At 39.8% G+C, this 16,072-nt stretch overlaps 1 protein-coding gene across 2 annotated transcripts; it reads right to left on the bottom strand.

The window, feature by feature from the left end:
- Positions 1–159: 159 nt before the first annotated feature.
- Positions 160–8,903, bottom strand: LOC115736415 (succinate-semialdehyde dehydrogenase, mitochondrial). Of its 2 annotated transcripts, none has more exons than XM_030668123.2 (20): positions 8,719–8,903; positions 7,842–7,955; positions 7,579–7,678; positions 7,185–7,233; positions 6,372–6,459; positions 6,162–6,272; positions 5,915–5,977; positions 5,684–5,794; positions 5,058–5,123; positions 4,872–4,949; positions 4,715–4,792; positions 4,491–4,557; positions 4,163–4,248; positions 3,879–3,911; positions 3,742–3,774; positions 2,006–2,106; positions 1,217–1,302; positions 901–1,007; positions 744–821; positions 160–508 (listed from the first exon to the last, which is right to left on the bottom strand). In XM_030668123.2, exons 1-20 carry the CDS (start codon positions 8,827–8,829, stop codon positions 473–475), a joined length of 1,596 nt encoding a protein of 531 aa, XP_030523983.1. In that variant the 5' UTR covers positions 8,830–8,903; the 3' UTR covers positions 160–472. The 2 variants fall into 2 exon arrangements, with proteins under 2 accessions (XP_030523983.1, XP_048129362.1); XM_048273405.1 differs by lacking the exon at positions 8,719–8,903 and adding an exon at positions 8,028–8,302.
- Between the last annotated feature and the right edge of the window lie 7,169 nt (positions 8,904–16,072).

The following is a 16,072-nucleotide window of genomic DNA, read 5'->3' as shown; positions in this document are numbered from 1 at the left end:
ACTGAAAATTGTCCCTAGAGGCTCCCAGGCCCTTGTCCCTACTTAGTCATTTGGCATGAGTTACCATGGCGATAATCCTTTGTTTGTTATAAGGTCAAGGGAATTGCATCCATTTTCCCCCTGCCATTCGTTTAGCTAATCTGATTTCACCAGACGATATGGATGATGATTTGCAATTAAAGGAAAAAAACACTAGAGGATGAGATTGCTGTCTTGCCAAGAAAAAGAAAAAGGAAACATGAGGTTTCTGAAATTTTTCCACTGCTACGGAATGGAGATGGCCATCTGTCCTTATTGATATACATACACAACAAGATTCAAAACCTTAATGCTGCAGTCTTCATCATGCTCTCTTCAGAAAGGGGCGGCGACTCACTGGAAGCATGTGAAGTATCAGATACGCAGGACGAGGGCCTTTTGTGTTCCTGGACGAAGGATGACCAGTAGTCCATTCCAAGACCTTGCTCATCAGTTAGTGTTCCATGTTTCCAAGGCACACATATTTTAGCTGCAACGACAAAGGAACTTTTTCACTAAGACAACGGGTAATAGGAATATGGAGAATGGAGCAAAATGCAAACCAAAAGTTCAGCAAGCACGAGGAACATGCCAAGAGACAAAGAAGAAAAGAGGGGGGAAATGCAGCTAAATTCTTGCATCAGAGCAGAAAATTTGGAGCTGTATGCTAAGTCGAGATGATAGCTAGCACATTTAAGTATGCATCAGCATTCACGGGTACTCACTTCCAGATATTCATCGATTCCATACTTTGAACCTTCTCGTCCAAGACCAGACTGTTTGACGCCACCAAAAGGAGCCACCTAAAGCCAACCAAGTAACTAGACAAGTAAACCATCTTTCCTGTCAAATGCTAAATGGAGGAGACAGAATGATACAAACCTCTGTCGAGACTATTCCTTCATTAACTCCTACCAAACCATATTCAAGGGCCTCAGTGACACGCCATGTGCGTTGAACATTGCTGGTGAAAATGTAAGCAGCCAGACCTTTGACACGTACATGAGAGAGAGAGAGAGAGAGAGAGAGAGGTTGTCAGTATTGACAAGTAATTCATTATTGTCTACTTTCACACAGCTTACTGCAGATTCATCCGATGTACAACTAAGGCAAGATGAGAAAACCAAATGCATTCATTTAAAGTCTCTTCAGAATACAAAGTTAAGATCCTAGATATTACTGCAAGTCAAAGAAAGACCTGCATTGGTGTCATTTGCCATGTGGATAGCTTCTTCCTCAGTTCGAAAACGCAAAAGTGGAGCTACTGGCCCAAATACTTCCTCTCTGAGAAAGAGACATAACGCATAAACACTAGCACGGAAGGTATAGAACACTCTTAGGCAACAATTAAAAACCAAATCACTGCCAAACTTACAAAATTTGCAGAAGAATAAGAAAAAGGAAACTCGCTGACATCCTTTTGGAATAGGTAGATAGGGTATCAAATAAATGTGGATAATCTACGATATGCATTGAGATATTTAGCAAAAAGTGACAATGATCTAAGCACAGTGCTTCCAAAGAAGCCTTCAGAAAAATCATTCCTCAAGGCCCATACAAGGATCTGAAGCAATTAAATTTCTTAAAGGATTTGGATTCCCATATTTGCTCATCGAGCATTCTCTCTAATTGATTGCTTCTCTTTCTATAACAAGATAGAACAGCAACAACAATGTACAATCATCAAATTCTGTAGCATAACTTTGGCTAATAAGGATGGACATAAACTATATTTGCTTCCTGAATTTAGCTTCTGTTGATACTGTTAGAAGAGTTGCCCACCTTGCTTTCCCAGGAGAACTATGTGGTGAAAGAGATAGCACTGCTAACTATTCAAAAGAAGCTGTAGACGAGAGAGATATCTGTCTTCCGTAGCTCACAACTATCATGCCAAATATACTATATGTCCAGTTTTGAGTATAATGCCTAATATCTCATGCTTGCAACAGTTATTCTGAGATTAGATTGAGTCGGCTAAAAAGTCTACCTGGAAATAAGCATGTCGCTTTTTACATCACCCATGACTGTAGGCTCATAAAAAGTCCTTCCCAGGCTATGTCTTCTGCCTCCAAGAAGGATTTTGGCTCCCTTCATTAGCCATGATAAGATGCAAGAAGTTATTCTATGCCATGAACCACCTTTTAAGGAGGCACAAGATAATCCAAAGACTAATGAATGACGATTCAAGACTTCTGAATAACGTGCCTTATGAATAACATTATTGAATTTATCAGACTAGAGCCACAAATTAGTATCGTTCGCTCAAAATCAATTCTGATACCAATGCCTATTCACCAACATGCATATTAACTACTATACAGAAAATACATCCCAATGGTTCAAATCAATTTTATTCCCTCTTACCACCAATCCTGAGTTTTTTTTTTTTTTTTCCAAATGTTTCTTCTCTATTATGATCAAAGCCAGGCAGCTCAACAAGCCTTTGCGCCAATGCTGTCATGATAATTTTGTTTGAGCTTACTTATTATATAGAAGAGTTCCATTAACAACATCAACATCCTATCGCTTCCTCTTCTTTTACTGGGCATAAGGTATAGCCTCGACATCATTTCCCCCCAAGTGCTAAAACCATAAGTATCCGACAACCAAAGCAAAACAGGTCAAACATGGAGTTTCCTGAGCTTCTAACTTGGTATAGATGGTACTCTGGGAAATCATGCCACAGATCCTGGACATGTTCTAAACGTAGGTGACCTCCAGTTAATTATCAGATTGATCTAACCTGTCCAAGAAATACAACCAAATTTGAGGGCGGTGAATAGGGGTAGCAATTTCTGACAAGAAAACAATACTTCAATGCAAAGGTCTGGGTTGAGGTTAATCGTGTTCAGGTCAAATTTGTGTCAACTCTCGAGACTCTTTAGTAATAGTGTCGTGTTCGTGCCCAACCCACCAGAAATGAAATTGATTTATATCACTCATTTAAATGACGTGTTTAGATACAATTAACTAAGAGACTATTCTTTCATGTTATTCACTATGGAGATTTTATACCTATAATATTTCATTGACTATGAGCATATTATTTAATTTGATTTGATGATATTTCGTTGGCAGATTATTGCAATGTGTACATAGATGTTATGAAAGAACGAGGATATTTTGTGTGAACTTTGTGTTCGGTGGATTGATTTCGTGACATGGCAGATCATGCAATTGTGTCAACCTGCCAACCCGTTATTTAATCTGTTACAGGGACCATGTCGTGCCAACAGTTAATTTTGGGGTAGTGTCTGTGTCATGAAGCTTGACACGATAAACTAATCATGTCCTGTTTGGGTTGACCTGTTTTGTAGCATACCCTTATGTAGACACAAAATGATCACAAATCGCCACCCCTAGTAGTGAATTGCCTCTTTAAATAGTTACAAAAGAATTGAACAAAGAGAGAAAACTCCGGAAATTATGGCAGACCCTAGATGCATCTAATTACTTGCCAATTGACAATAATTTTGGCTCAAGGATACAGCACATGCAAGAAATAGGAAGCCATCTGCACTTGACAAATGGACACTGGTTTCTGTAATGAAACTACTATAATGTCCAGGAAATATTTTTTGAAAACTAATCATCATCAAGCTCATGAAGAGAGTACTACTAAGCGCATATGGCACTAAAAGGAAAATTGTATGCTGATGGTCATGGTTTAAATTGATCATAACTGCAACTCTACAATCAACTATCAAGAGAGTCGAAAAGAACCTTGGATATAGCATCTTCAACAAATGATTCAACCTGCAAGGCCACAAAAGGAAAGAAATGGTATGTGAGTTGTCTGTTAAACGAGGCTCACTGATATCAATTGGGCGGATATTTGCATATGAAGCAGGACAGCAGACCTTGTGTAGTGCAGCTTCATTGATTAGAGGACCCTGTTAAGAAAAGGATGACAACTATTATCTTCAAGAATATTTACTGACACAGCATGGTGAAAAGACACTCAAAATCTATTTACTGGTGACATGGCAAATTCATACGATTAAACAAGAAGCATATCATCTCCAATCTAAGCAGCACTCATAAATAGTCTAAATATTGTCATGTGAATTAGGCACATACTAGGAAAGGTAGCAAGGGGTAAAAGATCGCACTTTGAAAGATTTAAGAGTGGAAGTGCGTTCACCTGAGTAATGCCTTCACTAAAGCCATCGCCAACTTGCAGATTCTGAACAGCTTTGGAAAATGCAGTAGCAAATCTTTCATATATGCCTGCAAAAAAGATTGAAGTTGACCAAATATTCTACCAGGGAAGTGATACCAAAAACTCATCATGAGCTTCAGTTGTCGTTATAAAAACAGCCGGATTGGAAAGCGAGGATCTGTAGCTTCAGCTAGGCAAATCTAAATAAGATATCCACACTATGATTTACTGTGGATTAATATTTCTTTCAATCAGTCGACAAATAGAACACCATGCATCAAGTGATAATTGCAGTATGTCATCACAGTACCTTCTTGTACAATTACTCTGTTTGCACAAACACAGGTCTGTCCGCTGTTGCGAAACTTTGCAGCAAGCTGCACGAAGTCAAAGCATTAGTTTAAGTGTACTTCTTTCATGTCCATCCTTAGCAGGAATACTGTCATTTATGCCCCCAAAAAACATAAAAAAAAAAAAAAAATGAGCGTGATATGGAAAGCAAAACTAAAGTAATCTAATACTTCACTAACATACAGTTCCTTTTACAGCAACATCCACATCTGCATCGTCAAACACTATGCATGGTGCATTCCCGCCAAGCTCCAGAGATAACTACAAAGTGGAATCGAAGCCTGTTAGAAGCACTCTGCTAAACTTATGCATAGGCAGTCCCATGAAAGCTTGTAAACACCTTCTTAACCGTTGCAGCCGCGCCAGCCATCAACTTTTTCCCGACAGCTGTTGAGCCAGTAAATGTAATTTTCCTGACCTGAAAAGAATGATGAAGAACATGTATCTCTTTAAGTCAGATCCTAGCAAGTCACTTGGAAATGACATCAGAAGTCACATTTTTTATGAGTACAGGAGTTGGGAGGACCTGAGAGCTTTCCAGTAGAGAATCTCCTATATCAGAAGCCTTCCCCATAACTACATTAACAGCACCCTAAATGATGGGAAAATTGGGAAAAATCAAGACAAAAAGATTTATTCAGTTCAATAGTAACAAAAAGCAGTCAGACATGCAGATCCCTTTTAAAAACACAGTAATAGCAAGAACTAGGAGATGATTTGGTCAGATTCACCGACAAATATCGCCTTAAAACTGCCATGGTTTAAATTGATATTTGACAAAGAAAAAAAGGGGCCTGTGGAAATCAAACAATGAAGAAGAAATGAAGCAGTACCTTCTTCCATCAATAAAATGCAAACTATGTACAATGTGACAGCTTTACACATAAAGGTGAACAACCTTTATGCAGTAAAAGTCATTGATCAGAAATGACCCTTCTTATCACCATCATACCATAATGAGCATGTACCATTACTCAGCTTAATGGTGAACCTAAAAATTAACTTCTAGGGTTCTAGCTCAATCAAATTCAATATTCACCTTCAAGCTTCTCTAATGTGGTGTATGGCATTAAGATGTAAATTTGTGTTTATGCACGAAAAATGTAATTCTTCAAAATTAATTTGGTGCAGTATAATACAAATGCCAGTTACCGGTGGTATTCCAGCCTGAAGGGAAAGCTCAGCTGCAGCTAAAGCTGTAAGAGGTGTAAGCTCCGAGGGCTTTATGACAACTGTACAGCCACAAGCAAGAGCTGGGCCAACCTGATACGATCAAGAAGCATCTTTGATGAGGATGACCATGTTCTCAGTTATTCACTTCTCTTGGACATCATATGTACTAGAAAGAAAATTTTGCACCAAATGAACCTATAAGGTACATACCTTTCGAGTAATCATAGCCAATGGAAAGTTCCATGGAGTAATTGCACCAACAACACCAACAGGCTGCAGATCAGAGAACAGGTACATCATCAACCAAAAAGCATGATTTCCCTTGAATTCAAAATGGACACGCGCACAGTAAAAGTAACCAATGAAAATAATGTATATGTTTACTTCTGTATATAAATACTTCGAAAAATATCTTCGTCTGGTGAGTCATACAAAAGATAATTAGATAAATCACTACCTGCTTCAACACAAACAAGCGACGATCAGCTAATGGTGCCGGAATGATATCTCCATATACACGTTTTGCCTCCTCGGAGAAGAACTCAATAAAACTTGCCCCGTAGCCAACCTGTCTCATTTATCAAACAAAGTTACAGTAACAGCCAATATGCTGACGGTAGACGTTAATTGCTTAAACCTCCATTTTGTAGAAGTCTGCATCATATACCTCTCCAATGGCCTCCTTCAATGGTTTCCCTTGCTCTAAAGTTATCAATTGTCCCAACTCTTCCTTGTGGGAGATTAGCAAATCATACCTTGACAGACATGATAACAGTGTGTCAAGCAGAAAAAACTAACAACAGATATTTCTTGATATCATAGATAAAGGCGCTATCAAGTTATAAAACCTTGATTGTGAAGTTCTAGACAAAACATGTGATTCCACTAGTAGAAAGTCTGTTTGGTACGGAAGTGACCCTATTGCAATTGTGGTGTGTCTATTTTATGATATGACGTGGCTCACGTGTTTGGCAACATGTATTTTGAAGTTTGAACACCTTTAAAGTTGAAACTGGGCGAAGCTGCTTAAAATTGCGGTGGAATGCTGCAGCTTAGAGATGTTGCAGTTGTGAGATGTTTCTCAAACATCATACAAAAGCCGTAGCACATCACGCCTTTTCACAAGTGCAGCTTTTGTAAAGAGTTGTACCAAAAAAACAATAACGTAGGTTTCCAAAGTATTTATCTCTATGCCCACCAATTATGATGATATAGGTTATGCGAATCAATACAAGTTACTCAGTTTCAAAAGAAGGAAGCCTCACGGGAGCTAAGGATTTCTCAACACATTATTCATGTTCTTTAGATATTGCAATGTGCAGCATGATATTGTTGTAAACTCTCTTACTACAGAAATAATAGCTATTCTTCATACTTTCTCCTTGCAATGAAGTTCCTACTATATTAATAGTCTGCTGACTAAAGGCAGCCAAGCACACAGACACACATGCGCAAGAGCAGTAAAAAAGAGGGAACGTACCATTTTCTTAGATGTCTGCTCCTCTCAGCCGCAGTCACTTTGCTCCAAGCTGCGCAAGCAAAGAGCAACATTACAAAGCCTTAATAATTAAAGTTAATGAAGCATGGTGCAGCAAAAGCTGACAAAACAAAATCAAGTTGCAGCTAGAAACTTAGTGCCCAGCATATTTAAACCAATTACTTTAGCAGGAAAATTCTTCAGTGATTTTTCCAAATAATTCAGGTCATTCGAACCGAAAAATGAGCTGCAAAGAAATTACTTTCCTGAAGAGTCAGTAATTTTGCACAGGGATTCCTAGAATCCAATATCCAACAACTTGCCATAAGGCAAACAATACCATTTTAAAGCTCTTTTTCCTAGAACATTACAAAGATCACCTTCTGAAGACCCTTACATTGGAATGCGTCATTGGCAGAAGATATTGCGTCTTTTGTCTCTCGTGAGCCCATGCAGGGTACTTCTGTAATGACTTCACCGGTTGCTGGATTGTGCACCTGCCACGATATAACTCAGGAATGATATTAAGCCACAAGTACTAGTTATGCCTTTCATAGGATGGTCTTCCAAGCCAGCCTGAAGGACATGTCATTAATTATATTAATTTCAATAAGTACCAAAGAAGTATTGGGAAGACAAGTGTGACTTGTAGTGTAGTACCTTGACAGTTTTGCCATCATATGCATCAACCCATTTCCCTCCAATAAGCCCCTGACTCCGTAATAGGCCAGAAGTTTTCAACCTGGCAGCGAGACTTTGAGCATCCATGGTAATCTAAATGCAAAGGAAACATGTGGGATTACTTGATAAGCAGTCAAAATCCGATGAAAGCAAAAAATTATGAACCAGTTAATTTCAAGCTCCTCAAAACGTAGTATAATGAGATCCTCGTTTCCAAATTGTTTTTTTGTTTTTTTTTTCCTCTGAAGGTACAAACACGTAACACAACATAGGATCCTTCGTAAATGTTAAACGAGTGTTTTTCAGCCCAAAGTGCATCCAATCTAATCCACCGTCACCCCCCAGGGGGCATTTAGCCTTTGAAGGGATGAAGGCGCCTTACGGGGCACTTGATTGGTGAAAAGCAAGCGACTCAGCTCAGGATGTAGCTCAACGACGAACCGGAAACTATCAAAGCTCCGCTACTAAGGGATGCTAAAAAAACAAGGAGAAAATAGTCAAAGGCAAGGCAAACCAGCTCCTCAAGCGGCAATCAGAAGAAACTAGCAAAACCAACCGGGAATGCTAATGAAAAAGGGAAAAAAGTCATAGAGCACGATCTAAAGAAGAGCTGCTCTAAATTACAGGCAACTGAAGTAAACAATCGAGCATCGACAGCAACATTTGTGGGGATGCAAATCACAAAGCATCGAGAAAAACAGAGAAGAGGGGAAGGAGGGAGTACAACAGTGGCGATGACCGATAGACAGAGAGCAGGAAAAGATAGAGGATGATTGGAGATTCAGACCAGAAAGCAATATAGAAGAAGAAGAAGAGAGGACGGTTTCAATTTCAGGTCGAGAGAGGGAGGGCGTGCCTGGCGCGAGAGGGGAGAAGAGGAAGCGCGCATGGAAGGCAAGTGTCCGGTCGAGAAACTGATGCGATGCGACGCGGATCGAGCTGCCGCTCCGGCCATCCTCATCGCCATCCCTGCGCTGCACTTCCCGCTTTCTTCAAGTTCCCAGTGCTGAATTCACAGTTCCCAAAAGCTCTCAGTCACCAGCGGACAAAAAGAAGGATCATGACGCTCCTTCGAATTCTTGATCATTGGAGCCCACCCGGGCCCGGGAGCAATTGTTACATTTACAATTCTATCTCAATTGATTTCCTTGAAAAGTACTTCATTTTTTTTTTGTAATAGGTTCCACGGATAAGATCTTAAGGATTTAAATCCAATGGCGGCCCATATTTTTGTGCTTGGATCGGTCCAGCACAACATTTATTGAGATATGTTCACAACAAATTTTAAAACTTATCGCGATAGTGCATTTGAATTATAAAACTTGTTTCGACCAAAAAAAAATTATAAAACTCGCGAGAAAGTGTTATCGAGTTCTAAAACTCATCAAATTAGTGCAATCGAGTTCTTCCGTTAATTCCATCAAAAAATATTCACATGAATTTTTTAAAATATTTCCTCTCTCTCCTATGTGGCAATAATATGGCTAAACAACTTCGTTTTGATCCGGATATGATATTAAATATATTTTTTTATTTAAATCATTTTAAAAATAAGGTTTACCTAAAAAAAAATCAGAGCCGGCGGCGAGGCCGTTGCCACCGCAACATCGCCGAAAAGGGCTAGCAATGGTGGGAAGTGGTTGGCGGGGGTTGACCACCATTAGCGGCCCTCTGCTAAGGCCCCGCAACCGCGACCAACCACTTCACCACTGTCGTGGGCCCTTCCTAGCGATAGTGGGGCGGTGGAAGCGAGAGCTTTTAAATTAACTCTGTTCTAGGCTTTTTTTAAAAAATGTTCTTATTTTTAAATTAATTTAAATAAAAAAAATATATTAAAAAAAGATTTAGATCATAATAACGTTGTTTTAGTCACGTTATCACTGCGTAGGAAAGGGAAAATATATAAAAAAATTTAAGTCGGTATTTTCCGTTAGTTAATTTGGATGGAATTAACTAAAGGGAAAAATTCAAAAAAAGGCTTGAAGTCTTCTTGTTTTCTCAAATAAGGGCCTCAAATGATCTCTGTTTCAAATAAGGGCCTCAAGTATCTTCATTTTCTCAAATAAGGGCCTGAAGTAAATATTGTTTCAAATAAGGGCCCGAAGTGACCATAAAATTTCAAAAAAGGGCATGATTTTAAGGGCATTTTCGTCTTTTTATTTATTTGATTTATTTTCTTTTTTTATTTTTTTATCTGTTTTACACCTTTTTTTTTTTCCTTCACTCACTCACTCACTCTCTCTCTCTCTCTCTCTCCCGATGCGACCAGGCCCTCCCTTTTCCCTGATGCTTCTTTCTTCTCCTTCGTCTTCATCTTCTCCTTCTCCTTCTTTCCTGATGCGACCAGGCCCTCCCCTACTCTTTCTTTTCTTTCTTCTCCTTCGTCTTCATCTTCTCCTTCTCCTTCCTTCCGTTGCTCACAGCCACCCCTCCATCTCGTAGATGCCACCAACCGTCCACCTCAACCCACCTACAGTACCAGCCGCTCGACCGTCGGTCTAAGCCTCTCGCCGCCGCCGCCACCGTTTCGAGCCCCGAACCCGCGGCCGAGAGACCCACGAACCCACGAGCTCGGTGAGGTCCGACCCCTATCTCCTTCTCTGTTCACCGCCACCCACTCAACCACCGACTCCACCTCGCGCCACCAGCTATCTGTTCAATCACCGGCCCGCCTTCCCCTCGCCACCGGATCCGAGCCCGAGAAGCTCGGATTTGCACCCGACCCGGTGCCTTGAGCCGTCGCGCCACCAGAGGACCCCGCGGTCGAGGCTTAGACCGTCGTCGGTCTAAAACTATATTATTAGGGCGGGCCTTCACCGTCGTCGCCGACCCCCCATAAGCGATGCATCGGCGGCCACACAGGCGGGAGGGGCAGCCCTCCCACCTGTGTGGCTTTTTTTTTTTTAAAAAAATTATAAATAAAAAAAGGAAAAAAAAAGGAGGAAAATGAACAAAAAAAATTAAAATGTGAAATGACGAAAGTGCCCTTCGGGCCGGACCCTTTCTTGAAATACTGTGGCCACTTCAGGCCCTTAATTGAAACACACCATGTCACTTTGGACCCTTATTTGCAATAAAGTTCACTTGGGGCCCTAATTTGAAAAAACGAGAGGACTTCAAGCCCTTTTTTGAATTTTTCCCTTAACTAAATGAATTTGTTGTGTTGAAAATAATAAAATTCATTTTGGAAGAAGAGTTGTACTTGGACTAGTACACTCGCTTGATTTTGACGTTTGAGGGAATTAATTCGATTGTGGTGCCTCCCAGCCGGCTCCAACATGAAGACAAAGAACTATAGCTTATTCAAGCTAATGAACGGTCACAGATAAGGATGCCCCAATCTTTGACTCTTAATGTTAAGTAAAGACAACTTGCATTAGCTGATATATGTATATGTATATGTATATGTATATGTATATGTCTGTGTGTTTACTTGAGTGTTTGATACAAGCGATAGAAGCATATAGAGCATGAGAGAGAGAGAGAGAGTATTAAGACTTGAGAGTTTGTGAGAAAAGTTAGCTTGTATTTTCTTCATGTGTAAAGTTTTTGCAAAATCATTTTGAATACTACTTCTCTCATTTTTGCATATTTGTGTCCTCTCCCATTAAACTCTCTAAATTTTCTCATCTCTTTTGGTTCCTACAATTGGTATTAGAGCTAGCAATGACTTCCACAAATTCCATTCAATTGCAACTTTTAAAGTTGAACAAAAGCAATTTCAACAACTGGTCAGTCTAAATGAAGGTTCTTTTCAATTCACAAGATCTATGAAACCTAGTGGAGAATGAGTACATCAAAGTGGCTGATGTTGAAGAATTCAACGCTTTGAGAAAAGAGGAGAAGGATTCATTAGTTGAATCCCGACGAAAAGATCATATAGCATTATATGCGATCTTTCGAGCAATGAAAGAGACGATATTTGAAAAAATATCGAATGCCGAGACCAATAAAGCAGGGTGGGATATTATGCAAAAAACTTACAAAGGCGATGATTGTGTGAAGCGAGCTCGGCTTCAATCACTTCGAGGTGATTTTGAGTATTTACGCATGAATGACTGAAAATCCATCTTGTCGTACTTTGATCGTGTGCAAACCACTGTTAATCAATTGAGGGTTAATGGTGAAGAACTCCAAGATGTACGAGTCGTAGAAAAAATCTTGAGGTCTTTGCCTAAAAGATTTTCGAAGAAGGCCAAGATATATCAATCACGACATTGGAGCGGTCGATGGGTTCATCATGCTTGCATGAGCAATGAAAGAATTAAAAGTCCATCGGTTCATATCCGGAGCAAACACCGAAAAGTCGGTCGCTCACCCAAACCGAGGAGGAGAGCATGGTGCCCGAGGTTGTGGTGGATGAGGTAGAAGGGCAAATTGGAATTCCACCGCAATATATAAAACAAGTGACAAATCAAAGGTCAAGTGTTTTAAGTGTAACAAATTCGGACATTACAAATCTGAATGTCGAGTAAATATGGGGCACAAGCAGCCATAACATGTACATGCCGTTGATGCTAATGAAATCGTGGTATAAGCATGCACAACAAATGACTCAAGTACTAGTGACGCCAATATCCGGTATCTCGATACCTGGTGCGATAATTACATGTGTGGCCGAAAGGAGCTATTCTCACAACTAGACGAGATGGTTCGTGGCGAAGTTAACTTCGGGAATAAATCAAAGATTCTTGTGATGGGCAAATGTAACATTGACATCAAATCACAAGATGGTACTAAAGTTACTGTTAAAAACATTTATTTTGTGCCAGAATTTTTTCTGTAAGTTTATTAGTGTTGGGAAACTTTTAGAAAAAGGCCATAATGTTAACATTGAAAAAAGAGTTTGCACTATCAAGAGTGTAAACAACAAGTTGATCACGACAGTAGATATGACAAAGAACCAGATGTTTCCTCTATCTCTTCAAACGAAGACTTTTGTTAAGTTTGCAAGGGATGGTGAAAGATAGCAAGTGGTTGTGGCATCTTCTCTTCGGTTATCTAAATTTTTGTGGAATAAAATTACTAAGACGATGATTGGCATGCCTTTGATAAACAGTGTAGACCACCCATGCGAATGATGTCTTATCGGAAAACATCGAGAATCCTTTCTTGTTGGAAAAGCAAGAAGAGCCAAGCAACCTTTGGAGCTAGTATATACAATATTTGTGGCCCGGTTGAGGTAGAATCGATCAAGCAAAAAAGGTAAGCATTAATTTTTGTCGATGATTTTACCAGAAAAACATGGGTATATTTTTTTAGAGAAAAATCTGAAGCTTTTGGCAAATTTAAAAAATTTAAAGTCTATGTTGAGAACCATAGTGGCTTCAATCTAAATACGTTGAGATCATATAGAAGTGCATAATTTACTTGCAATGAATTTGACAAATATTGTAAAAATTCACGAAGTAAAACGTTAGTTGACTGCTAGCTATACTACTCAGGAAAATAGTATAGCAGAAAGAAAGGATATTTGAAATGGCAAAAAGTATGCTAAAGGCTAGGACTTCACGGGGCTGCTCCGGCATCGGGTGAGCAGCAGGATGAACCCAGGGCAGCAAGCAAAGGCAGAACCGATCAATCAACAAAGGTTGCATCTGTAGTGCCAGAGGCACTCGAGTAGTAGTAGTCTTCGAGCAGAAGCGGAAGCATGAATACCAAGAGGTGTCGGCCAAAGGTGTCTTGACCCAGCCTCGATCTCTACATGTTGAGGGGGAGCTAATGGATTGCCAAAATGCCTCAAGGACAGGCTTTGGCTTGGACTTTTTCAAACTCATACCAAATCGCGACATGAGAAAAATCGGGTTTCGATCTTAGTGTTATCCGGTGGTATGTGTGAGTGTATATGCAAAAGGAGTCGCCACTAGTCTTTGAGAAGGGTAAACTCGAAATCCTATCGTGCGGTTGAGAGAAACATTTCGATTCTATGTAACCAGAGATTTTTTGGTCTGAGGATTTGGTTACCCTAGTATTTCTACTAGAGTCCTCTAGGTTACCGTGAGATTGCTTGTTAACTAAGGTGATCACGCAAGGTTTCTTAACTAGTTTAATATGGGACTGGATAGTGTGGACCGAGTCAAACCTTATCCATAATGAGGGGACATGTTACAAACTCTAGCTCAAGTTCCTCCTCTAAACCTCAATGTTCACAAAACCTCACATAAAGAGTTTTCAAAAAGCGATATGCGATGGGTCGTCTCATTGAAGCTAGTGTTTAAGGGGGTTTTAGAGGAGAAGCCCTTGATCATCGGTTCATTGTAATTCCGCATTAAGAGCAATGGATCCGAAATAAGGTGCGTAAATTCCTCTACTTTATGATTTGTGATTCGCATATCTAAACATGATAATCTTACGTCCCCGCTTAAGGTTGAAATCGAAGCTTACATTTTTCTCTATGCGTAGAGCCTTTGCAAAGGCATTTTGAATACTACTCGTGTTTTCCCCGTATTAAATCCTCCAAATTTCCTCATCCCTTTTGGTTCCTATAAATTGTACCAATTTAACAATTTGACTCGGTTGCCCACTCACCGACGTGCCGATTCAACTATGTGACAATTATTATAGAACGCCTTTTTGTTGTCTTTTTCTATCTCGATGTATGACATTCATAGTCGCTAAATGACGACACGAGACGCTAGGACGGTCATGAAGGTGTTTATTGGAAGTTGATTTGTGTTGAGTTGCATTCACGGCATGGCAAATAAGCTCTGGGCCTTGCAAATCTGTTAGCTTGGCGGCTGTCCTACGATCAAATATAACATCACGGTATTTTTTTCTCCTCTCCAAATTGGGAATGACAGCGATCGGTGGACCTAAGAGAAACCAAATACCTCATTTCTTTATGATTTCCCAAACAAGAGATTGTGCCAATTCTTGGATTTTTTTTTTTTGTTGGGCTCGTGGCAGCGAACGCTGACTAATCCAAGAACTGCATCCTCTTTCATGCTTACAAGCTTCGTGCGCACGTGCATTTGATTCCCGCCCCGTTAACCAATTAAATTAACCAAGCAACACAAGCAAGAGATGACAAGGCAACAGAGATGGTTTGGTCTGCGTACTTCAAATGAGAAATTCGTTGCCGAACAATTTACTAAAAAAGTCTCCTCACTTCTAAAGCTATTAAGTTATCTCTAAGACTATTGAGAGCTTTCTCAAGGGGCTAGGAATTGCCGAGTTAGAGTTAGGATTAGCACATGGATTTTCAGGGGAACTAATTAAAGCTGAATTAAGAAGAGAAGCAGCTCTGGTTTTTTGGGCCCAAACGCGTGCCTGGGCATCAACGTACGAAGCACGATTCCCCCCCGGCCCGAACATATCAAATTGAGAATTTTGGGGATTTAAGAATTAATTTAGAGTAGATTATAAACGCGTATCATTTTGAGGTCTTTTTGTGATCAAATAATTAAGGAAAAATTATTTCAAGTAAGGGCATTAAGTGCTCTTATTCTAAGAGCCCGAAGTAAATATTATTTCAAATAAAGGTCTCAAGTGCTCTCTTTGTTTTAAAGAAATGCCTAATCAATGGCATTTTCGTCATTTCATTTTTCTTAATTTCTTGTTTCCTTTTTCTATTTTTTTTTCTTTTGTTTTAGGCCAGCCACTAGGGTGCTGTTGAGGCACCCTATGACCGCGAGGATGGCCTCGCATGTAGCCGTCGAGGCGAGGCCGGCCCTCACCAAATATGGGCGAGGGTCGCTAGCGGTCGGCAAGCCCTCGCCCGTCCTTGTCGACCTAGTCTAGTGGATGGCGAGGTCGCCACCCTCGCCAGCCTGGAACAAAGGAAAAAAAAATGAAAAAGGAAAAAAGAAATTAAAAAAATAAAACGACGAAAATACTCTTAATCAAACCTTTCTTCAAAATAAAAATGACACTTCATGTGTTTATTTGAAATAATATTTATTTCAAATCCTTATTTGAAAAAATAAGAGCAATTAAAGTCCTTATTTCGAATTTTTTTTAAAAATTGATTTGGATAAATTTATCGTATATCTTCCAATTTAGGGTTTATGGTAATTTTTAACAATTTTGGAAAAAAAAGAGATTTCCAGCAAATTCTGGAAAAATACCGACAGGACAGCCCCGTCTTGTAAGAAAAAAAAAAAAGAAGAAAAGCCCATCCCCTTTATCTTTTCCGCTTCTCCGTGTCCTTTACCGACAGTCAACCCTCCCCACACCCAACACGCGCACTCACCACGGAGAGGGCATTACTT

The sequence above is a fragment of the Rhodamnia argentea genome, chromosome 2, assembly GCF_020921035.1.
Source record: "Rhodamnia argentea isolate NSW1041297 chromosome 2, ASM2092103v1, whole genome shotgun sequence".
NCBI lineage: Eukaryota > Viridiplantae > Streptophyta > Magnoliopsida > Myrtales > Myrtaceae > Rhodamnia > Rhodamnia argentea.
The sequence above is the reverse complement of the archived record's forward strand: the minus strand, read 5'-3'. Positions and strand labels throughout refer to the sequence as shown.